The 24,460-nt window shown below is 41.8% G+C and overlaps 1 protein-coding gene across 2 annotated transcripts; it reads left to right on the forward strand.

Moving 5' to 3' along the window:
* Nucleotides 1-2,129: 2,129 nt before the first annotated feature.
* LOC114867056 (uncharacterized) lies at nucleotides 2,130-22,131 on the forward strand. 2 transcript variants are annotated; one of them, XM_041073931.2, is made up of 35 exons: nucleotides 2,130-4,192; nucleotides 5,620-5,681; nucleotides 6,199-6,237; nucleotides 6,350-6,559; nucleotides 6,794-7,098; nucleotides 7,255-7,544; nucleotides 8,089-8,220; nucleotides 8,928-9,026; nucleotides 9,110-9,147; nucleotides 9,301-9,823; nucleotides 9,878-11,537; nucleotides 11,875-12,147; nucleotides 12,250-12,284; nucleotides 12,455-12,604; nucleotides 12,768-12,899; nucleotides 13,133-13,171; nucleotides 13,270-13,392; nucleotides 13,481-13,607; nucleotides 13,820-13,978; nucleotides 14,065-14,099; nucleotides 14,347-14,511; nucleotides 14,599-14,733; nucleotides 15,101-15,139; nucleotides 15,226-15,366; nucleotides 15,623-15,714; nucleotides 15,808-15,831; nucleotides 16,025-16,364; nucleotides 16,524-16,574; nucleotides 16,669-19,506; nucleotides 19,627-19,708; nucleotides 20,057-20,176; nucleotides 20,258-20,515; nucleotides 20,629-20,745; nucleotides 20,844-20,965; nucleotides 21,269-22,131. In XM_041073931.2, the coding sequence occupies exons 1-35, from the start codon at nucleotides 2,279-2,281 to the stop codon at nucleotides 21,338-21,340; spliced, it is 10,941 nt and encodes a 3,646-aa protein (XP_040929865.1). In that variant the 5' UTR covers nucleotides 2,130-2,278; the 3' UTR covers nucleotides 21,341-22,131. The 2 variants fall into 2 exon arrangements, with proteins under 2 accessions (XP_040929865.1, XP_040929871.1); XM_041073937.2 differs by having other exon boundaries at nucleotides 9,301-11,537; nucleotides 11,995-12,147.
* Nucleotides 22,132-24,460: the final 2,329 nt, after the last annotated feature.

Here is a 24,460-nt window from a genome sequence, read left to right on the forward strand (position 1 = left end):
TCTGCCAGGTTTAAAACAAATAACGGAAGGTATGGATTAAGGACTATGCAATAATACGGGGAGATAATAATGCATTCACCTCGCGGCTCTGTTTGGTCTTTGTAGCCGTGTGTGTTAATCATCCGTAACCAGGCCTAGCAGAGGGCTAATGGTTAGCTGACGTTAGCTCATGCTAACAGGCCCAAACAAGGACTGCGTTTACTAATAAAGCCAAATCGTCGGCTACCAAATTTGACATGTTTCCACATATTATGGGTATTATAATAATATAAACTATATTTTCCTTCACAAGTCTTAATCGCTTCATCGAAAACCGTTTCCGATCGACGCCCGTCGAAGTTATAACCGTGTAATTTTAGGTCTGATGATAAATGATGATATGAGCAGAGAAATGGGTGGCCGTTATCTACGCTGACAGGCAGCGAGCGCGTGGACGGCAGCGCGTGCGTTCTGACCGGGCTGCAGCGCGCAGCCTGCGGATTCCAGCGAGCACACTGTGCTGTGGTTGTCTGCTCCAAACACTAACGCCACCTGTGCTATTGGGAGCACAGGCATTTGAGCGTGTTGACACCGATCAGAAAGCGGCCAAATGTGGGGAAAAATGTTCCCACTGACGTGGACACATGACAGTCGTTTGAGAAATGTGCGATGAATGCAAACGGTAAAGGTCTTGTGTAGTTTATTAATATTGCGCTCGTTCGAGGCAAAGCATTTTAACCCGCATTGTATAACAATGTTTAGATTTTATAAAATTATCTGGAAATCTTATAAGATCTCATAGTGAGTTATTGGAAGATAAGACATCTACCAACATTAGGGTACAAGTGAAAGGACAAGCTTCCTTTTTATGGACGACAGCAGACGAAACACTGGGAAGGCCAGTAGGACCAGTATCTGCGTTCTGTAAGCATACTGGTCCAAGGCCGGGATAAAGCAGCAAGATACAGACAGCGGAAGAAAGAAAGAAGCTCTTCTCTGTACTTGGACCCGGAGCAGGAGAACTGCGAGTGTTCGCCATCTTTTTGTATGTAAAATTAAAATAAAAAACATCAGCTGTGCCGTCCAAGTAGCTTACCCATGGTGGTGTCAAGTTTTTTTTTCTTTGTATAAACCTAAAACTTTTCCCACCTTATCACTGCAGACAAGGAGCTGCAAAGTCAATCACAGTACAAACTGCACCAAATACTACAGTGGAATTACCTCCTACACTCATCAGGTTTATTGTTAACGGCATGGCAAAATCATTGCACACTTTTTCCTGTCATTTTTTTTTTTAAGTGCTCATTGGAAAATAGTGTGTTCATAAATGTCAATAAGAAACCTGTGCAGGAGCACAAGATGGCGAGCAAATCATTCCCTCAGCTTGTGTGTTCTTTTGGAATCTTGAAGGTTTCCAGAAATTGCTTTGTGTGTGTAGGTGAAAGGGTAAGAGTAGAAGGGAGTTGATGCTTGAAAAGGAAATTCATTCGGTATTTTGATTTTTTTAATTTTTTTTTTAAACATCATATTTGCATCATGTCATTCAAATTATAGTTATAATTACAACACTTTTTGTCTAAAAATCTGACAATTTTAGGTCACTGCATTGTAAAGCATGTGATTCCTGATGTAATTTCACTTTGTTACACCTTCTGCACCTCAAACCAAATAAATGGAAATTTTGGTATTTTTGCAATGGTTTAGTCCTTCTGCAGATCAGACCTTTGGCTGTGTTTCACCAGATTTACTTGTGGCACAGATTGAGTTAGATTGTTGTTTTTGGGGATGTATCAGCAGTGACCCTGTTTGTGTAGCTTTATTTGTACTGTCATTTTTGCTTGCCTTGTCCCCCCCCCTCCTCCGCTAGTGAAGGCCAGACGGCGAAGTAGATGGAGTGTGCATTCCGTAGGAAGCACCAAATTGGACGAGCAATGGCTTTTATCCATCCAAGATGATGAAATCCAGTCACATTTAGTAACATTTTTCTTTGTTCTTTTAATTTTTCAGCTTTGCGTTGCATTTGGAGCATTGTGTCCCTTCTCCTGGTCCAGGGCCCCTAGTGAGCCCCGGACTTGGAGTGCTTCCAGGGAGCTCGCTTCTGATAGGACAGCAGGCGGCATCCTTGCGGCTAGCTCAGCTAAAAGCCCATCTAGCACTGACACAAATAAACTGTGCTTTTGCTATTGGGAGCAGAGCAGCAGCCAACTGCAACTCACCTGCTCCCTACATACATGCAACACCACCTTCCCCAACTGCTGCTGCTATCAGTCTGCTTAACCTTCTGAAGATAGCAAACAGCATGTCCCATCCCCTGTACAACCCCTATGCCTCTGGGAACCAATGTTCCACGCAAGGACAGTATGGACAAAGTACAGGTCAACCAGAGAGGGACCCTCGGAGAACATCTCGTTCTGTACTGGGCTCCAGCTTCAACACATCAGGAGGTTCTTCATCAGCTTCTACCAAGCCCCCAGGAAAGATTCCACCTCTCATGTCTCAGCAAGTGAGCTACAGGCCTGAGCAAAGTAGGGCCTTAGTTGATGATGACATACAGAGGTCCATAGACTTTCATATTAGTAGAGCCAGAGAGGAGGTAATGTTTCTTGACAAGCCAACTCATCAGCCTATAAACCAGAGCAGTCGCTTTGTGAACACGCAAAGAGATGCATTTCTCCCCTCAAGCACAAGGATGGCAGACTTTTCAATGTCCTCAACTTCTGCTACACTACAGCAAAGACAGTCTGACACTGAAAGTGCCAGTAGCTCTATGGACTGGTTGTCAAGCTACAAGAAGCCTGCATCTGATGATTCGTCCAATTTTTTTTCGTCATCAGCTTCATCTAGCTACGTAAGCAGTAATGACAGCAGATTTAATCGTTCCAGTGAAAGAGACCGCAACACTCAGTCCATCCCTGGCCTAAGTAACTTTGACTATCCAAACAGACCTGTCAACACTGAGTCCAGTCAACCCAAGTACACTTCTGAATCGGCTGCCAACATTCTTCTGCACTTTGGACTTGAAAAAGAGGACTTGGAGCATCTCATCTCATATCCTGAAGATCAGATAACCCCTTCCAACCTACCATTTATTTTGCGCCAAATTCGTATTCAGAAGGCCAAAAGAACCCCTTCTGCAGCTCAATCAAAACCATACTCTGAAAGTCAACCCTCCCGAAAAATGAGTGAAATGGACAGTACTGCTAGCATGGCCATGAGAAGGCAAGAAGAAATCTCATCAGCTGTTCTTCAGCCAAGTAAAGTGATTGACTATGGACATACCGGCAAATATACTGGAGGGACTGGTGATGAGATTGGAATGGTTACTGGCAGTAGATCTAATAGTAGCGGAAGTGGAAATACACTTCTGTTGGATTCCTACGATGGTAGCCACAGCCGAGAACCACTGAAAAAACACCCAACAGATGTGAGAAGTAGCGCCTTGGATTCCTCACGCGAGCAGCGGAGCTCTATTACAAATCTCTTATCATCTTACAGAACTGAGCCTGATACTAGAGAACTGAGCTCTCTGGTTCCTAAAAGCAATGACCCAGCTAAACTACTGCAGAACCAACAAACCAAGCAATCTTCTCAAATAATCCAGAGCTCCTTTTCTCTACCAAAAAAGGACACTGACATAAGAGTTCACAAAACTGAAGTATCCAAAACTCTTCCTCCAAAAGACTCAAATGTAGGTTCCCAGGCTTCAAAAACCTCCACGTCCAACACGCTGTTTCGTGATGTTCATCCCAGCCGACCTGGTCTTGTGATCTTTGACAGTAGGGCTTCTACTGCCAATAAGATTCATAAGACTACGGGACAAGGTTCAACAGCTGCTGAGCAGATGAAAAAACAGCAACAACCACCTTTGCAGATTCCAGCATTATGGCCTCCAGTTTTCTCCGCTGCAAAACCAGCTCCAGTTCGTCCCATCTCGATGAACACCAACTTAAATGCCTCCCATGCCATGGCTCGCTCGGTGTTTGTTCCAGGTGCTCCTCCTCCAATTGTCATTTCTTCAGCCACACCTCAGGGAATCCCAAGCTTGTTCACCCGTGCGCCGATGATCCTTCCCAGCAGACAGCCTACAGCAGCAGCGGCGGCAGTGTCCAAGGGTCTACCATCTGCAGCCATGATGCATGACTATGCAGCGGCCTCACCGAAAATTTTCCCTCATACCTGTTCTCTGTGTAACAAAGAATGTGGTACAATGAAGGTAAGTGGAAGACTGTACTTCGTTCTGTCCCTTAAGGAAATTGTGGGCTGTTTTTTTTTCTTTTTTTCAATATTGTGTTTTTTGTTATTTTTTTTGCTAAGGGTGGTGAATTCAGTCATTATGACATTATGCTACTTAATGTTTTTCCCTCACATGGTAACTGAATTGGCTCAGATCTACCAACCTGGTAACACCTACTTCTGTTTTCCACTACAAAAATGGTAAAACACTCCAGAGAAGCTGGTTGTCGTGATGCTGCTGCATGAAACTCTCAATGCTGAGAGACATACACATACAGAAACAATGGGTATTGAAGTTATAATTCTCTTGTTTCTCTGTATGTGGCCTTTTGTCGCAGCTCAAATGGACACCTTTAGGTATTACCTCAGCTCTTTGAGCTGTGAGGTAATTCTGAAAAAGGACAAGGAACCAAGTACTGTACTAAGTACAGCTCGCAAGAGTAGTGCAGAGTCAAGCAAGTACCATGTGCTGGAAAAATGCTATCAAAATCCTGCTTCCACAAGTGTTTTTAAACATTGAATTAGATTATTCAAACCTGTGAATGATATCAATGTATTTTCCATTCACATCCTTTTCTGTAATTTAAGGTTGCCCGGTTTACAACATGGTGATCAAAGTTTAAAAGTCATTATCATGTAAATATTATGTACCCACTGTTGCTTAATTTGAGATGAGCTGCACGACTTCTGTGAACTGCTTCTTGTTTTTTACATTGAAACCATGAATGTGAAAATGACATTGTAATTATTTCTGTGATCCCTTAAACTTATCCATTTATTACTACGATACAAATGGCAACCATTGTGAGTCATCCAATCATCAGATGATTTTTGTTCCTCATCCACCTGTGGATATCTCCTCTTCCTTGCGATGCCCAGTTTGCTGCCTGAAGACACAGCTGCATAACGGTTTTCCTCCAGCCAGTTTTCCACCTCTTTGTGGCCACCCCAGATGTCGACTCGGACGGCGTGGTTTTGCCCTGACCTATGCTTGACATTGGCCTGTGCTAAGATGATCGTAACCAAACTTGCATGCAACCGAAGACTGAGGAGCATTCCAGGACCAAAGATGATGATTTTTTTTTTTTTTTTTAATTCTAATTGTAATTCTTTTTTATTAATTTCTATTGTCATCTGGACTCGGGGTTATTTTCTTTTTTAGTTTATTTATTTTATTTATTTATTCTAAACCTCTTTTTTCAAAGACTGTTTCTCACAATTACAAGCAGATATATTCCGTTGGAGACTAATGGACACTTAATGGACAATTTATGAAGCTGTAAAGTGTTCTGCAATGTGACTTTATTTTGGGTGTTGCAGTATTAACAGTACTGTAACTGCAGTACAGCTAACTCTCGCTGTGATGATAATGATGTAAGTCTAAAAGAATTGTGCTTTCGCTACTAGGACTGGATCTCCCACCAGAACACCAGTCTTCACCTAGAGAGCTGCAAAGTCCTCCGAGCAAAGTCAGTCTTTCAATTACCTTTTTTTTTTTTTATTTTAGTTTTGATGATTAACTGCAGTTACCAGGTTACATTTCTTATAGCTGACTTCCAAAGTGTCATGGCAACAAAAATGTGTTTCTTTATTCAGGTAGGAGATTTGATAAATCTCATTTCTCTAGATTGATTTCTCCTGGCGAACACATAAGGTCATGGGATGGCTGGGGCTAATATACATCATTCATAATGCAAAGAGCAGCTCTGTTCTACCTGCTTGTTTTGATTGCTCTGTCACTCTGCTTGTGCAGTGCATAGGAAGAAAATAGCTACAGTTAATTAGCAGTAACCTGGTTTCAGGGGAAATATCTGCAGATGATTAACTTGACCAAATCAGATCTTAAGTTATGCAGGTGTTCAAAAATCCCAAAGTTGTTTTTTACTAATGGGTTTTAGAATAACTTGTTTGATGTGCCTCCTATGCAATTAAGTGGTTTTCTTTTGACGTTTTGAGTAACTGAATTTGACTTTAATTTTTTCACAGATACCCAGAGTGGGATGGTGAGATAGCACTCAGGCCTAGGTAAAGTCCTCTGATATGGGGCTAACTGCAACAGTAATTAGGACCCAGTGGCTTTATAACCTTTTTTTTGTTTGGGGAATTTTCTTTTAGTCATTTAAATTATTTTTTTCAGTGCTGCAGGGAAAGATGCCAATCCCGTGCCCACAACCTCTGCCTCGGTTTCTCAGCATCGCCACCAGAAAACAAGGCGTGGAAGAAGCTCTTGCTCCCGCTCCAGGTCTCGGTCAAGGTCGCGCTCATCCACCCCACGTGGGCGCCATGAGACTAGAAGAGACAGAAGGAGCCGATCCCAATCGCCACGTAGCGCCAGATATTCACACAGGTGTGTGCGTGTGATGCAGTTTCTGGTATATAAGCTATCCAACTGCAGACTGTTTGGCTTTGCCAACAGTATGGCTAAAAAAAAACAAACAAACAATTTCTTACTATTAAATTGTGAAATTACCAGTGTTACTGCTTCCGGGGATTGAAATTGATTGATTGATTAAATGTCTGATGTTGGTTAAATTGATCATTAAACTGAATGTCTTCTAAAATATTTTTATCCATATTTTAGGTCTCGTTCTCGCTCACCACGTTACAATCGCCAAACTTCTGGCCGTCATCGGTCGCGTTCCAGGAGCCATGAACGACGATCCTCACCAAGAAGAAGGGACGAGAAAAGGTCCTCACCAAGGAGTGAAGAAAGGCGATCGTCTCCTTGGAACAGTGAGCGACGGTCGCCACACAGGCGAGGTGACACTAGGCGATCCTCTCCTAGAAGAAGTCGTGAAAGACGGTCGTCCACTGAGAGGTCATCACCTCAACGCGCCAGTTCAAGCAGTGCAGAGAGACTGGCAAAGAAACTACTAGAAAAAACAGGTTGGATAACATGAATCTACTATTTTGTTACGAATTTTTGTTTTTATTTCGTGTTAAACTTTTTCCTACTTAGAATAAAGTACTATCTGTAATTATTAAGTCTCTTATGGGCCGCAGTGTTGTCTCTCTTGACTCTTTTTGTCACTTGTTTTCTAGCTGCCCAGTCTCTGTCAAAACCCTCTGAACTGGAAGCTGTAGTTAAAAGTCTAGCTCCCGCCTTACTGGCCGAGCTTGCCAAGATAAGATCTTCTGCTACTTCCTCCTCACCAGCGTCCAAAGGAGAAAAAAGCTCCCGGTCCTCTCTCGCGCTTAAGGATAAGAGTTCATCTTCTCCTGCTTCTTCAACAGCCTCTGCCACAACATCTAAAAATAAGGTTCCAGCAACATCAAACAAAGCAAAGGCCAGTCTACAGAAAACAAAGTTAAATGCTTCTACAAAGACTAAGGTTGGTGTTTTTATTCATGTGTATATTTTCACAGGAAAGTGTGGCAACTACTAATATAATGTTCTTAAAAAGTGGAATAAATGGTAAAATATGCTACATGTGAAATTAAAAATAATCAAATAATGTCGATTCTCCAGCATTCAATTACATTTTAAAGACACTGAAGTACTAGGTTATCCTCTGGAAGGCTTAGTAGAGTTTGTTTGCTCAACTCTCCCTGATTACCTTGACCAGATGTTTTCAGTCAAACACCAGCTATCTGACACATCTGATAAAGGTAATCAGCAAGGAGAGTTGGAAAACCAGCAGGACAGTGGTTCTTGAGGACCATGGTTGTCCACCTCTGGTGTACAAGATAGCATAACATCACATTAAGTCCTTTTTGTTTGGCTTAATAGGAAAAACCTACCTGGATTAGAATGTATTATTTAAAGCCTCAAGACTGTGAATTCCCTCTGTACTCTCTCTCAGTATTTGTATAACGTGTAGTTTCAGTAGTCATTTATGATTAATGTTTAAATTTTCTTTCTCTCCATTCACTCAGGCCAAGCCTTCACCTCCAACCATGGTGAAGATAAGTGGGGTTCGTACTTCTCTCTCACATAGTGACGTGGTCACTGCTGTGGAGCAGTTTGGAAAAACCAAATCAGTTGTATTGTTTAGGTCCAAAGTAGAGGTATGTACAGAGCTAGTTATTAGAGTATTTTTGCTTTTTATTCCAATTTTTGGTACAGTGTTTCCTCTTTATAGCAGTAAATGTTATATCCAACCAGTTCTTGTATTTTTCTATGATCTTATTCCTCTTTGTCACCTTCTTCAAACTAGCATCAACTACTACACTTGCACAAAGTCAGTCAACTTTGTAGGATTAGCTTCAGGTGTGTGAACATATATAATGAACAGGTGCTGACGAGCATCCATTTGACTGTAGTTTGAAGCAACTGTTGGCACACAGTTGAAGTTAACTGAAAAAGCAAGAGCTGTGTGGGAGACTTATTACAGAACAGCCTATCTCTGCTGCATAGGTTGTGAAAGATGGTTTGATATCATGTTATTAGTCTCACTGGCATATACAGACAGATACATGCCTATCATGAAATAACATCAGGGAGGTATACAAAGTTCTTCTGTAGACGCACAACTTACACAAACATACTTTCTATTTCAGAAGTAATGCTACAAAATCCCAACAAGGCCCTGATCTCAATTTTAGTCTGTCTGGGAGTTTGCTACCACAGGAGATCTGTTAGTTCTCCAAGATGTTTAGAACAACCTACCAGCTGAGTTAGGGTTCAACAAATGATGCAGACCAAATTTTTTTATCTTTTGTTCATTTACTGTGTGTTCAGCTGTTCCTGATATGAACTGTACATGCATTTGCAGGCAATTGTATGTTTTGAGAAGGAGGAAGATGCCAAGAAGCTGAAGAATATAGGGATGTTTCACATAAAAGGAATGTCAGTCAGTGTTGTGAATGAAGAGGTATTACTATGAGTATTTCCTATGTAAACACATTATCCTTCGTTAGATTAAACAAAGTTTACAAAGTTATTTTTCATTTACAGGCTACTGAATCTAAAGAGGAAAATATGACTGCACACAAGTAAGTCACTTACTTACAATCTGATAAGTTTTATCAACTGAGCCCCAGAATAAAACCCTAAATTGACCTTGCATGTCCTATTAATACTATTATGTTAAACAGTTAGTTTGTTGTCAATTTGTTTTCACTTTATGTAACCTATTTAATTTGTAGAAACCCCGCACTAAAACCAGCATCAGCAAATATCTCCACACATCAGGCCACCAAGCCTAAAGCCCCTGCTGCCAAACCTATGAGCAAAAAGATTATATTCTCGAAACCTGGCAAAACCAAGGTTTGTTCTGTTGGGAAGTCATCAACTTTATCATCTGGCACCAAAAGTACAAGTATGAACCTCTCCAAGGAAAAAGGTGTTGTGAAGAGCGCTTCAAACGTTTCTAAAGCAAAAACATTGCTTTCCAAAGCAAAAAATGTGTCGTCTGAACAGAAAGCAATGTCTGATAAATCAGCAAATGTTCCTGGTATTAAAACATCTAAGCTCTCACAAACTGGCACTACCCCTGCAAAAACTGGCACTACTCCTGCAAAAACTGGCGCAAAGGCAAAAGGATCAACTGTGAAGGACACAAAAGTACTATCCAACAAAGAATCAGAAAAGGTGATTAACGAGGCCTCACAGCATCAAAACAAAAAGGTGACATCGAATGAGGCTTCAGAGAGTCGAAAGGAGACGAAGGTGACGTCCAACAACGCTTCAGAGAAGGTGACGTCCAACAAGGCTTCAGAGAAGGTGACGTCCAACAAGGCTTCAGAGAAGGTGACGTCCAACAAGGCTTCAGAAAATAAGGAGACGAAGCTGACGTCCAACAAGGCTTCAGAGAGTCAAAAGGAGACGAAGGTGACGTCCAACGAGGCTTCAGAGAAGGTGACGTCCAACAAGACTTCAGAAAATAAGGAGACGAAGCTGACGTCCAACAAGGCTTCAGAAAATCAGAAGGAGGAGAAGGTGATGTCCAACGAGGCTTCAGAGACAGTGACGTCCAACGAGGCTTCAAAAAATCAGAAGGAGACGAAGCTGATGTCCAACGAGGCTTCAGAGAAGGTGACGTCCAACAAGGCCTCAGAGAGTCAAAAGGAGACGAAGGTGATGTCCAACGAGGCTTCAGAGAATCAGGAGACAAAGGTGACGTCCAACAAGGCTTCAGAAAATCAGAAGGAGACGAAAGTGACGTCCAACGAGGCTTCAGAGAAGGTGACGTCCAACGAGGCTTCAGAGAAGGTGACGTCCAACGAGGCTTCAGAAAATCAGAAGGAGACGAAGGTGACGTCCAACGAGGCTTCAGAGAAGGTGACGTCCAACGAGGCTTCAGAGAAGGTGACGTCCAACGAGGCTTCAGAGAAGGTGACGTCCAACGAGGCTTCAGAGAAGGTGACGTCCAACGAGGCTTCAGAGAAGGTGACGTCCAACGAGGCTTCAGAGAAGGTGACGTCCAACGAGGCTTCAGAGAAGGTGACGTCCAACGAGGCTTCAGAGAAGGTGACGTCCAACGAGGCTTCAGAGAAGGTGACGTCCAACGAGGCTTCAGAGAAGGTGACGTCCAACGAGGCTTCAGAGAAGGTGACGTCCAACGAGGCTTCAGAGAAGGTGACGTCCAACGAGGCTTCAGAGAAGGTGACGTCCAACGAGGCTTCAGAGAAGGTGACGTCCAACGAGGCTTCAGAGAAGGTGACGTCCAACGAGGCTTCAGAGAAGGTGACGTCCGAGGCTTCAGAGAAGGTGACGTCCAACGAGGCTTTAGAGAAGGTGACGTCCAACGAGGCTTCAGAGAAGGTGACGTCCAACGAGGCTTTAGAGAAGGTGACGTCCAAAGAGGCTTCAGAGAGTCAGAAGGAAACAAATGCAATGTCCAATGACTCAAAAACTAAGGTGAAAGAATCTGTGCTAGTGACAGAAAACATGATGGCTGTTAAGATGTGTGATCCTGCGGTCAGTGAGACACAACCACACCTTCTCAAAGTTGATGTGGAGGAAAAAGATGAACCGATCGAGGTCACAACTGAGGAAATAAGCAGAGAAGAGGCACAGCCCATGGACTTTGAAGCTTGTGTTGGGGACATAGGGGAAAAATTGACAAATACAGAAAATTTACCACACAAATGTGAGAGTCTGTCACCGCTCAGTATTGCTGAGACAACACCAGCTGCTTCTCAGCTTAGTCAACCCTCTGTTTCACCTGAAAAAACAACAGCAACTCCTAAACCTGCAGACACACATACTTTGGATGGAGCATCGTTGCAGATCGACCAAAGCATCTTGATGAAAGCGGAGTCGCCTGCTCCAAGTCTGCAAGTTAAGACCCATGATGAGCAAACAGGCTCAGGAAGCTCACCTGAAACCGCTTTGGAGTCTAACATAACTGTTGAGCTGGAGACAAAGAAAATGCAAAAAGGTATTGATTTAAAATTATACATAATTTTAATGGATACCTGGTTATTGAGTGATTGAAGACTTTATTCTAAGCCTGTATATTTATATAATAAATCTGTTTTAATCACGTGCCGTTTAAGCCATAAAAACAAATTGCACATGGTTTTAGTTAGGTTCATATGCCCTATTATTGAAACATAGAAATGTGTGTGGGCTCTTACTCATCATAAAAAGCACATTGTATCTGTTTCAGTGCTTACATGCCTGGATTATATTTTCATCAGTTAGAAAACGTTGCTACTGGTTATATTATTCTATTATCTATGTATATTTATATTTCACCTTGATGTTTTTTGAAGAGCATGACGCTATTGTGAAGAATAGTGACTACACTTCATCCAAGGAGGCTGCCTCAGCTATAAGCAAAGTTTCAGCTGCATCAACTGAAGATGCAACATCTGATCAACCTATATCCACAGCTGCATTACAGAGCAAACAACAAGCAACAGCAACCACAGAGTCTCCAACGGCTGTAGAGAGCAAGACTCCAATAGCAACAACAGTGTCGCCTTCATCTTATATTGGCTCTGTCAATATACCGGAGCTGGTGAACCTACATGAAAGACATTTCTGTAAGAAACCTAACAAGCTTGTTTGTTTCCCCTGGTCTGAATTGTATGCAGATATCAGAAGTTGAAGGTTTTTGTTTTTAATAATTTTCATATTATTTGCAGCATGCTTCAAGAGAGAAACTTGCTTCAAAAAACAAGTAAGTTTTCTCAACGTGTCTGTTGTATAAATTACACACAGCTAAGACAAAACAAAACTAAAAAGATGATCTTGTGTTCATTTAAATTCACACTTATTCAAGAAAAACTGAAAAATTCTGTCTAACTTGATAAAGTTAAATAAATTCGACTGGGATCTTTAATTTTCCAGTTTCTGACACGTGACTGCACCATGCTGCTCATCTCCAATTTGCCCAAGTATGATGGTTGCTACACAGAGGAAGACATTGCCAAGCTGCTAATCCCTTCTGGATTTATATACAAAGATGAAACGATACAAGTCATCCCCCAAGCATGCATGGTAAGTGGAATTTATTTTATGTATGGTGTGTGTGTGTGTATATATTTTTTCTGAATGCTGAGCTGGTGAAACAGTCAGCCTGCCTAACGCAAACCCTGTAGTCAATCAGTCACCTGTTCTGTCTTTGTAGATGTTAATTATTTCTTGTTCGTTTGCCTTGCAGGCATTTGCCTTGATGCCATCAGCAGTTAACGTGCAACACATTTTGAAACGATGCTCTGGGCTCTCGCGGATTACTTTCAAAAACCATCAAGTTAAAGTGAGCGTGGTGTCGTGCAAAAGTGAATTGTCAGAAGTAAGCATTTGCACTCTTTGTTTGACATTCTAGTCTTATTATGACAGACAACAGATTTCCAGCCAGATTGTTTTCATTCCCGTACCTATGTAATGCTTCTTCAAGTAGACAATGATCTACACAGATGACGAGGGGAATGAAATGAATGGATGCTAAATTTCTCTGATATGGCTGCCTTTCAAGGCAGGCTCTCGCACTTCTTGTTCTTCACAGCTCTTGTTCTTTTGTTTCAGCTTGGGTTCTATAAGTACATGATGACTAAAATAAAGCGGGTAAACTCACTTAATTTCTAATAATTATTTGAAAAGACAGAACCGATTTTAAATCTACTGATAAACACATTTAATTGCTTTTTTTTCTTTTTATGCAGCCAATAGATAACAGTGTAAGAGTAATCTGCATCAAAAACATTTCGGAAATCGAGGCCAGAGACCTCAAGGAGGCTTTGAAAAATATTGATGGTGTTACAAACTACTTTCCTCTTCTGAACAAGGTATCAGTATACTGCTTGCAAACTAGACTTTATTGTGAGATTTTGTAATGAAGTCCTTTTAATGTACTTTCCTTTGGGGGTGTTTTAGGTTTATATTGAATTCAAGACTATTTTTGATGCTGACCGACTTGGAGTTTGGTACAGCCTGCTTAAACAAGCTCCCAAACACCACACCTGCAGGCTGGCAGTACCACGTAGCTGCCCATTTCCACTGCGTAAGTTTTAGATTGATGTAATGTACAATCCAGTTCATGTAAAAGTCTCAATGTTACTTTTACCTATATTGGTCTTTCCTAAAACAGCCGTAAAATCATTCAATAATCATTGGTTGCATAGTGAAAATGTACATTTGTGTTAATAGGCCTCACAAATAAGAGATTTCTTGAAATATTTTTAAATGAAACCCTGCTTGTTGTCGTTTTTGCAGCTCCAAAACTTCCCCAAAAAGCTGTGCCAGACAGCCAGCATATTGTTGTGGCAAGGTCAAAATTTGACATACCACAGGGAACCATTACACCACTTTGGGTCATGCTGGCATCTAGTCCCTTTTTGTTTCCTACTTCATCTCCTTGGTTCAACATTCCAGGTAGAATGAAAATTTTAAATATTTTCAACTCAAGTCTTGCCATGTTTTACTTAATTGTAAAGTGATTGTTTGATTTCAACCCATAGATTTTCTAACTGTTAAATCACTGGGCGCCCTCCAGGTGAGAATCTTTTTATTTAAAAAAAGCATTTTAAAACTTTGCTGCTTGTTATATCTGCATTATATCTTTATATCATTATTATCTTACTCTTGTCCTACTTTGTCTTGTCATTATTTGTATTAAAATGTAATTTTAAAATTTTTTCAATTATGTATTTAAGTGATGATCAATGTATAACAAAGGAAGTACAGTGGAGTAAGGTAACTTTCCTTTTTAATAAAATACTTCTTAAACTTGTGTTTTGCAGAGGGCCAAGAGTCGAGGGGCAGCTGTCCACACAATCATGTTGACTGGTCTGCCAGAAGGAAATTACAAGCATGAGGATGTTGCCAAACTGGTCTGGCCTTATTTCCGCACACAAGATATGAGAGATCTGTACTACAATGTGATCGTCCTACCTCTGCAGAAGAGGGTATGAGATAGACTTCATCACAAATGTCGTCATCTCTAGAATTGAATTGTCATAACAGGATTTGATTTTTTCTCTTCTTACGTCCAGGCTTTTGTAAAGTTCCCGAATTGGAAAGCGTGCTGCGATTTTGCTCAAGTTCACATCCATAATAGACCTCGTATCAAAGGCGCTTCAGTCATAATTCATTTTGTATTTAAACCCATGCATCTACAATCAACTGAGGTGAGGCCAATGGGGAACAGAGGGCATGCACATCTCAACTCAGAAATAACAATAGGACTACAACCTAATCATTGTCTCAATAACTTTTATTTTGCTTTAAAGAGAGTTAAGATGTCAGAATTGCCAGGAGCAATGGCATGCTGGATCCTTTGTCTGTTTTTGATTGATGAAATCCTTCAATAAAAAAATTGGGAGTTTAAACTTATAGTGTAGAACAAAATAAATATAATTGTGTATTCCAAAGGATGTTAAACATGCCAATGTATGTGCACAATTTGAAGCTCCTGGAGAAATGTTAGAATGTGATGAGATGCTTTTTTCATGTTTTGGTGTTTATGACAATGCATGACATTTAATGTTTTAACAGGAGCTCATGTACGAAAATCTGATGAAATGGAGCAATGCTGTAAGTCAATCACTTATTGTAATATTATAATGCAGTTGTCTGGATTCAGTTGTTTTGACAAAAAGTGTTTGTTGTTTGTTCTTCAGCGTGTCCCAGATGTTGAGTCCTTGGAAGAGCGGCTGCTCTGTGTGGAGATCTCAGAAACAAGTGTGGACATAATCAGAATGGTCCTGAAAGCAGTGTCCTCCATTGCTCCTTTTGTCAGCTTCCTGCCACTTGCCAACAGGGTACAATAATAGAGACACTGGAACATTACATTTTAATGTTCCAGTGCATTTATTGTTAAAGTTGTGCATTTATTGTTAAATCTAGATGGTAAATATGGACAAATGTCATATAAATGCAAAAAAACTAAAACCAGTCTGTATCACATCTAGGCATTTATACAAGTAAAGCTGTTGTTCATATTTCATATACATGCCTTATTTCTTTTTCGCTACAGATTTACCATTGTTTTAATCGTCTTTGCTTGTTTTTCCCCAGATATGTGTTGAGATGGCTGACCCCAGTGGTGTAACACAGGTGTTGGAGAAATGCAACACTTTCAAGACCTCATTTCAAGACTGTGTGTTGTGGTATGTGTGTTGATATAAATCAGGGGTAATAGATTAAAGAATGAATTTTGTCCAAATGCCTAAACCGATGAACTTTGTTTTCCCCCTGCACAGGAGTAAAGTCGAACGTTTTGAACAGTGAGTTACTTTTTAAATTGGTCCTTGTTAGGTTGAAATTTCAGTGAATCTATTGAGAAAATGTCCTGTAATATGTAAATTTTCTACTTTAAATTTAGAAAATATAATTAGAACATAACATTAAAAATAGGATTCCAGTATAAAATTAGGTTAATATATAAAAAGTTTAAATATAATTTTCTTTGTGATGTAGTTTGAAGAGCCTCAAGCAGCGCATTGATGACTCCCGTGATATCCCAATAAATCTGAATGCAAACACCATCAGTGTTGAGAGTAAGCCTCCAGCTGTGGCCTGTCAACCACAGCCGTCTCCTAGACCTTCCAACAGTGGAGCCGCTGTTTCAGAGTCGGTAACAGCAGCAAGTGCCACTGCTACAGAAAAGTGTGAAGAAGTGCCACAAACAGCTGCACCTGCTAAAGAGGTCGTGGCAAACCTCCCAGTAATTGATGACAACACATTCAGGATCATAACAGCAGCTGTTCGTGAGCGCAGGCTAACTCGAGAAACCACCACAAAAAACCTGAACAAAGAGGTAAAATGTTGCTCAGGTAGCTGTGTCCTATCCACAATGTGCTTTTAGTGGGTGTGGTGTTCATGATGATGGCAGTTTGATATACTTTTTTTACTATAGTCTAGGCAGTTGGCTATACAAGTAGGAAAAGAAATGTAAATGTAAATTTTTGTTTTTCAGAGTAAAGGCAACAAAAGCTCAAAAAGTTCAAATGACGAACAAGAGAAAAAGGTAAGATTTGTTTCCCCCCCCCCCCGAAGCCTCCTCAGAATCCAGTTATGTTGTGGCTGGACAGCTAACAAATTGTTTCATACGTTTTTTTCAGGGTCAGGTTGATTTTACAAACGACGATGTCCCTTTACAGGACTCTTTTTTTCATGACCTTAAATTTAACATGGAAGATTTTGTCACTGTTGATGAAGTAGGCGATGACGTGGAAAACATGAGCCCTGACCACCATCACTCCCCCTCCAGGGAAATGAGTGAAAGCCAATCTACTGACAAACAGGTCTCAACAGACTCCTCAAAAGACTCAAAGAATTCAGCCTCTCCACCATCCACCTCATCTTCCTTATCCAAGATTGATTGTCCACTGTCTGCTGGAAGCCCTTCTTCACATGATCAGAAACAACAGGGCAAAACATCTCCAGGTGAGCTTGTTGAGGCTTCAGTAACAACTGCATCACAGAGAGAGAAACCAAAGGGTACAGAGGCAAAGTCTGACCACTGTGTGTCACCAAAGGACAGTGCTGAAAAAATTGTTGAGTCAGAGACAAAAATAGAATTACTTCCAGAGATGCATCCATGTGCACACTCCCCGAGTCTGCAGAAGGATGATATAATGAAAGAGAAGACAAACGAAGATGAGAGGAAAGAGCATTGTATTGACAAAACTGCAGAGGAGGAGGTGGATGATGATGATGATGAAAATTACCACATCATTGACTCACTCGACGAACAGATGGATGATGGGGACCAAGAAAGCAAACTGGCAACTTGTCTTACTGAATCTGAGGAAGCTCAAAGTTTGGTTTCGGAAGTCCTTCAGGTCTTAGACAGCGTTGACGATGAAACTAAAGTCTGCCCACAGGAGGGAGGTGAAGTGGAAATGGGTCCCTCTTTCAAAGTGCTGGACAGTGTTACTGAACAAGCTGCTACAAGCCAAGATGACAGTCCACAACCTAAGGATGATACACTGTTGGAGCAAGATGTGACTAAAGTTCTTGGCGTACCTGAAGAGAAATTTTCAACTGAAGATACAAGTTCTAATTGTCAAGAAGTGGAGGACAGTAATTCCCAAATGTTAGATACAGTTACCAATCAAGTCCAGAGGGTAAAAGAAGAAGAAAGAAACCAAGAAACAGAAGAGCAAATTCAAAGTAAAACGCTTTCAGGACAATCCTCTAAACACATGGAGAGTGTTGACCATGTTCAAAATGAGGACTCCTCTATTGAACACCGTGGCCTTTCTAGTGATGCTAATGAGCAAGAAACATTTGAGGTGCTAGATTCCATTGACGATCATTTGGAAATGGAAGATGGCACAAAAACCAAAACATCCAGCGATGGGACTCATGGAGAAAACGATCGGCCGATCGTGACAACAGAGACGGATTCAGAGACTGACAGGGAAACGAGGTACAACAAAGATGAATCTACCACAAGCAAGTACAGTGGACATTCAAAGAGGAGCAGCACCAGGAGTAAAACAGTGAAAAGTGAAGACGCAAGAACCAAGACAGACACAACTGCAGGAACTTCTACAACAGGCAACGAGATCACTGAAGAAGTGGAGTTTGAGATTGTAGATTCTGTAGAAGATGAACCAGCCCAAAATGTTGTCGCCACAGAAAGGTCTGGTAGAAGAAGGAGTGCAAGGGGAAAGAGAGAGGATGGGAGCAAAGACACACCGTTCAAGATTGTAGACTCTGTAAACGATGAGACTGGCAACGAGGAAACAACCATTACCACAAGATCTACAAGAGGAAGAAGGGATAAAATGGTTACCGATTTATCAAGTGACAAGTCCAAAATGGAGGAAACCCCAACAAGAAGGAGGCACGCTCCAGCCAGAGATCCACAGGAAAAAGCAGCAACCAAAGAAAACGCCTCAAAAGAAAGCTCACCAACCAAGAAGCGTGACAACAAAAAGGAGGTAAGTGAGGAGGCTGCTACATATGAAATATTAGATTCTCTAGAGGAGGAAAATCCTAAGAGTGACCAGCCCGCCACGAAAGGCAAGAGAAAAAGGGGCCGACCAAAGAAAGAAAGTGTAACCGTAACGAAGACTAACAAAGATGCTTCTGATAAAGTGGCTGAAGAAGTGACTTATCAAATTCTTGATTCTGTGGAGGATGAAGTAATTGATTATGATCCTCCAAAGTGCTTCGTGAGTATAAAATTGGAGAAAATTCCTATAAATGACGACCAGCCAACAAAGAGCACATCTAACTCAGAACCCCCCAAGACAGAGGATGAGGAAGAAGAGCCTGTGTACGAGATTGTAGACTCTCTGGAAGATGATCAGGTCCAAGAAGAGCCAGTGACCACTGTCGTGGAAGCAACTAAACATGGTGATTTGGCCAAGATGGGTGAGGATGCACAGACCCCAGATAATAAGGGTCAAGCGTCGGACAGTAAATGTGACACTCTTACCTCAACAAGCAATCTAGAAGCGCTCGATGAGGTAAGTGAGGATGAGGAGGATTTCCCTGATGACACGGCCGAGAAGGAAGAGCTGAGGAAAAGGCAGGCTGCTACGAAACGTAAGCACCTGGCCAACGAGCAAAAGAAGGGTCTGGAGAGGAAGACCAGAGCCAGAGAGGAGAAAGAGCAAAGGAGCAGCAGCAGAGGAGGAGGAGGAGGCCTTGATGGGGAGGTGAGCGGGGAGGAGGAGGAGGAGGGAAGGACGCCGGAGGAAGAGTTGGAGGTAGACCCCAAAGAACTTCTGACACTGGATGAAGTGGGAGCAGATGAGGGCGGAGAGGAAACGTCACAGGAGCTCCCGGAGTGGGATGGAGACATCCCTGAGGCGGAGCTGCAGGCGCTTGTTACACTGGATGAGATTGTGGAGGAAGAGGACGAAGAGGAGAAAGTGGAGCAAAGCGCAGCAGAATCCCAGTCTTCCAGTGTGGAAGGATCAGCAGAAAATCCCAAACTAGAGGTGAGCCTTAGATGGAAGAAATGCAAAGTTTCTCTCTGCAAATAATGTTGAACACTTAAAACAATCTTAATAATATACATGTTCAGCAAGTTAACACCAATGTTTTGTCTCCTCCTTTAGACACTGGTGACTTTGGACGAAGAGGAGGTTGATGAAAATCAAGCCGAGACGACATCTGCTAAACGTAAACACGAGGACACAGGTGTGTTCCCCGACCCTTCGAATCTAGTTTATCCAAAACAGTTGTAGAGCAACACAATTTAGACGCACACTAGTGTCACTTGATTGGGTGTAATAAGATTAGTTTTACTATTAGTGAGTAGACCTCTAGGAATAATATGAACATAAAAACTGTCAAATCCTGTAGAACCTTCAGTCGTAAGACATTTACAGGCAGTGCTGTTTGTGATGGCTCACGTGTAGCCAAGGTGCAAATACCAACATTTTGTAAAATCACTTTTTATGAATACAGTTGTAGTACCCATGTAAACAAAGTGTCAAGCCATTTTCTCTGGAAACCTTTAAAATATCGTTTCTCTTATCGATTTAGAGGAGAATATCAACTATGTTACAGTAGATGAGGTGGGTGAGAATGAAGAGGTGGCAGAAAAGGAAGCAGCCCCTACCAGGCCAAGAGGTCGTCCCAGGAAGAGAGCCAGACAGACCCCTGGTAAGACAGCGCATTCAGCTGGACCCAGCAGGAGGTTCACCTTGTTTTGTGTGTCACACTGTTTATTGTCTTTACCCACAGTGAGAAAATCCATTAGAGGAAAGACCATTCAGGCGAAAAGCGAGGGAAAGGAATCCTCTGACACGGACGTCCCACCTCCCACGTCACTGGATTCTTCCTCATCACTGTCAGTGCTAAGCAGCCAGACTGACATCCAGGCAGCGGACACCGGTGACACCTCTGCTGGTCAGAAGCCTCGGCTTGAGGACCAGAGCTGTGATGAATGTGTGGAACAGGGAGAAGAGGAGAAGGAAGGATGGAGCAGCGCAAACGTGAAAGGTGAGGATGAGCTGAGAAACGTTGTGAAGTTGTAGCAGGTCCCTCAAAGCATGCTCTCATACTGCGCGTCCAGGGTTTTTGGCTAATCCTTGTTTCTGCTTCTTGTACTTCAGTTGCGAGCAAGCGGAGGAAGGAGCTTGTTGGACCTGAAGCAAAGCGATCTCGTTCTCAGTCTCCTCTTGTCGCAGCAGACTTCAAGCTTCCACCGTTTGACGCCAGCAGCCCCCTCGGTGAGACATTCACGCGCACTGATACGCTTGTTTAAGCGAATGTCAGACCAGAACGTCACTTTTTTTTTTTTTTTGTACTTGTTTCCGCTTCTCTGCAGGTCAAGAGTTTGTGGTCCCCAAGTCAGGCTACTACTGTCACCTGTGCTCTGTTTTCTACCTGAATGAAAGCTCGGCCAAAGACCTTCACTGCAGCAGCCAGAGGCACTACAACAACCTGCAGGTACAGCGCTGGCACACACCTTTATAAAGCTACAAGGAAATGCAGGAACAGCCACAGAGCTGAAATATTACAAATCCAACCAACTTTAGACATAATCAGCCACTCCAAGTAAAGTGTAGTTTTGACTTTAGGAAAGTGGGATATAATAAAATGACAAATTAATAACTGCTAAAAACATGTGTAAACTAGGAAGAAGTTGAACTGAAGGTTGAACCCTTTTAATATTTACAGTGTTAGTACACAAACGTAAGACTTGGATAGTTCACGATTAGTCTTTAATGTGGTGTTGTATTGTTTTTTCAGAACTATTACCAGAAGCTTCAGCAGAAACAGTCGCCATCAACGCAAAACTCTCGAGGCTTCATTTCGGAATAATCCTGATCTCAACTGTTCTTTGTAAATATGAAAGTATATTCCCATGGTTGCTCTGCTCGGTCTCTCACTGCCTCCTGCACCGGAGTGTTGATGCCTCACTGTGGGTCCTGAAAAACCTGTAACAAGACTTTTCATTATTGGGTTTTGTGTCATTTTTGAATTGTTTGGTTTTGCAACCAAGCGCAACTGAAATAAGATCAAATGTGACTTTAGTTGAATTATAAAAAAGTGAAAGTGTTGGAAAAGATAAAGAAGTAAAAGGGCTGATGTATATTATTTTATTAGTTTCTATTGCTGTGTATCAAAGTTTTCCAGCAGTGCTCCTTTTTTTAGTTGTAATCATAGCAGAAGAGTTAATACTTCTAATAGAACACGGTGCTTCACGTGACATTTTGAGGGATGGATTTTAACAGTGGGCACTAGTTCGTTTTTATAACAAGTGTTCACCACTGCAGCTTCTCGGCTCCACTCACAGGAGGAGTTTGAATTTTTATTGTTTTTGTCTGTCTGATTTCAGCTCGTATTGTGTTGAAGGCCATTATGGCCATTTAGCTCCATAATGGTATGTGAGATCATTACATGTAATCCACCCGTATGTGATTTATATGACTATTTACACATCAGTAGTTTTAACAGTCACACAGAATAGCTTACCCATGTTAATACAGTTGTGAATTAAAGCATCACTGCTTCATTCAAACTGGTTGTAAGGGTCCATTTATTTTATGTATGTCTCTTATACATTTTGTTCTGTCTTCAAAGTGTAGAATAAATAAAAGCATCTCAAGGTTTGTTTTGTTTTATGATCTGGTTTTATTTCGATTTTGTTAAATTGAACTGGATAATCACGTTATGGTCATCAGAAATCACTGCTCTCCGCTTAATGAAACACTGTTCAGTCGTAACACAAATGCAAGTAGGTTAAAATTAGATCGTGCCACAGTAGCTGGTGCCAAGCACAGCGTAGAGGTCAGACTACGTACATACACAGTAACAGTGTGTTTGAAGAACTGTGTCTGTGCCTTTGCTGTGCTCATGGATGTCGAGGTTTGAGCTTCCAGTCTGTGCTTTGGTCGCTCAGGTTCCAAGAGTGCAGTACATCATAAAACCCCCATTACAGCTGCAGCAAACATGGGCCGTGAATCGATTCAAGTGTCTTCATCTAATCTGCTGCTCCTGAAGGACGGCAGAGACGCTTGTGTTTCTGCGTTCCTGTCTACTGCGGCATCGCTCAGTGAGGCGTTCAGGGGCATTTTGGACCAAGAAAACTCAACCCTGTTTTCACAAAGCGATTCCTTACTGTCCTTCCATCAGCTCTTTACCCAGGTTCCTCTGGAAGTAGTTATGTCAGCATCTGGAAAGGAACATTGATTGAGTGATGCCTAATTGGAGTAAAGTGGTCAGTGTCATTTTGTGTGACGTACTGTACATAAAGAACATTTGATTCTCCTGTCTTGGTTGTGTTCTCATCTCTGTCTCAACCTAACAGATAGTAGCCTCCATCTAATTCCTTATTTCCTATTTCTATGGATGCAAGTTATGCTGCAAGTTATATCACAAACCCTCAACTAGGTCAACTTGATTATTTACTTGCCACTCGCAGCAGCTCCTAAAGTTAGCTCACCTGCCGTAAGTGAACACACGTTTTCCCAGACGTGTTGATGACCTAAAGCCCAGTGGGTCGGACTATAAATAGATGAGTGACAGAAATCCCCCAACCTTTGCCCACACGCCTGAACCTGCACTTCATAGCTTTTAGCAACTCGCTTTGGGGAGCGTGAACCTCACACCGAATCACAGCTCGCAACAGCTTTAATATTAAATCTTGCCCATGAAGTAACACAAATCACGCTACACACGCTCAACTTGGTCACGTGGCCTCATTCTCTGTCAGGACGGGATGTTGGGCCATTTGGTTTACACATGAGAGCAGATGGAGAAGACACGTGTTCTGTTACTTCATACAAGCCTCAAACGTGAAGCGTCCCGTTACCTGTTTTCTTTCCCACTTCCTGTTTGTTTCGAAACAGTGGTACAGTTGTCCTCAACTAACGCACCTTATTCATAATGTTTCTGATGTGATAGGAAGATTTTCATATTTGTGTTATTGAATACATCCAGTGCAACAGTTACAGGAAAAATCTGGCCTTTATGATCTTCAGGAGGACCATTTAACTGAGCTGTTTGTACTTTAGGTATCTTCATTACAATTAAATATGACCCATGCAACACAATTCATTCAGAAGAAATCTTTTCTGTCATTGTGTTTTGTTGCATTTTCTCTATTCCCAGCATTGTGTCCAGGTCGAGTCAGTCCATGTATTGTTGTAGTGCAGTGGTTTCTGTTCGTCGCCGCACAGGGACACATCTCATTTCTGACTTTCTGTGACACACACTAAACCACTGCTGTCTGATTCCCTGTTAGTTGCTCTGGCGAATCTAACAGTTTACAGTAATGACTCTGCAAAGTTTTATTCTTTTGTTTCCAGTGTCATTAAATAGTTCATCATATGGCAAACAATGTTACGCAGTCCTAAATATTTTTGTGTGACTAAAGTTTGTGGCACCTTAAATAGTAAGGTAAAATATTCATTACTGATGGTGAGGTTCATAAACAAAAATGTAATCATCATCATCATCGTCATGATTAATTATTTGTATACAAAATGTCTTGTTGTGCACAACAACAACAATACACAACAACTTGAATGCATATTTTCCCTGACACCACTGTGACCCTTCTGTGTGTGAGGCCCCACGTGTGTTGACTTATGTCGTCAGAGTCTGCATTGTTTATTGTGTAGGGGCATCTTTGAGCTAAACTAAAGACCACTGTGTGTGTGTGTGTGTGTGTGTGTGTGTGTGTGTGTGTGTGTGTGTGTGTGTGTGTGTGTGTGTGTGTGTGTGTGCGTGTGTGTGTGTACGTGTGTGTGTGTGTGTGTGTGTGTGTGTGTACATGAGTCAGCTAGTGCAGCTTGCTCTGAGTGTGTGTGTGTGTGTGTGTGTGTGTGTGTGTGTGTGTGTGTGTGTGTGTGTGTGTGTGTGTGTGTGTGTGTGTGTGTGTGTGTGTGAGGGAGGGGGTGGAGACAGCTGAGAGCTGCAGCTCCAGTTGTCCCTCTC

This window comes from Betta splendens, chromosome 2 (genome assembly GCF_900634795.4).
Source record: "Betta splendens chromosome 2, fBetSpl5.4, whole genome shotgun sequence".
NCBI classification, from domain to species: domain Eukaryota; kingdom Metazoa; phylum Chordata; class Actinopteri; order Anabantiformes; family Osphronemidae; genus Betta; species Betta splendens.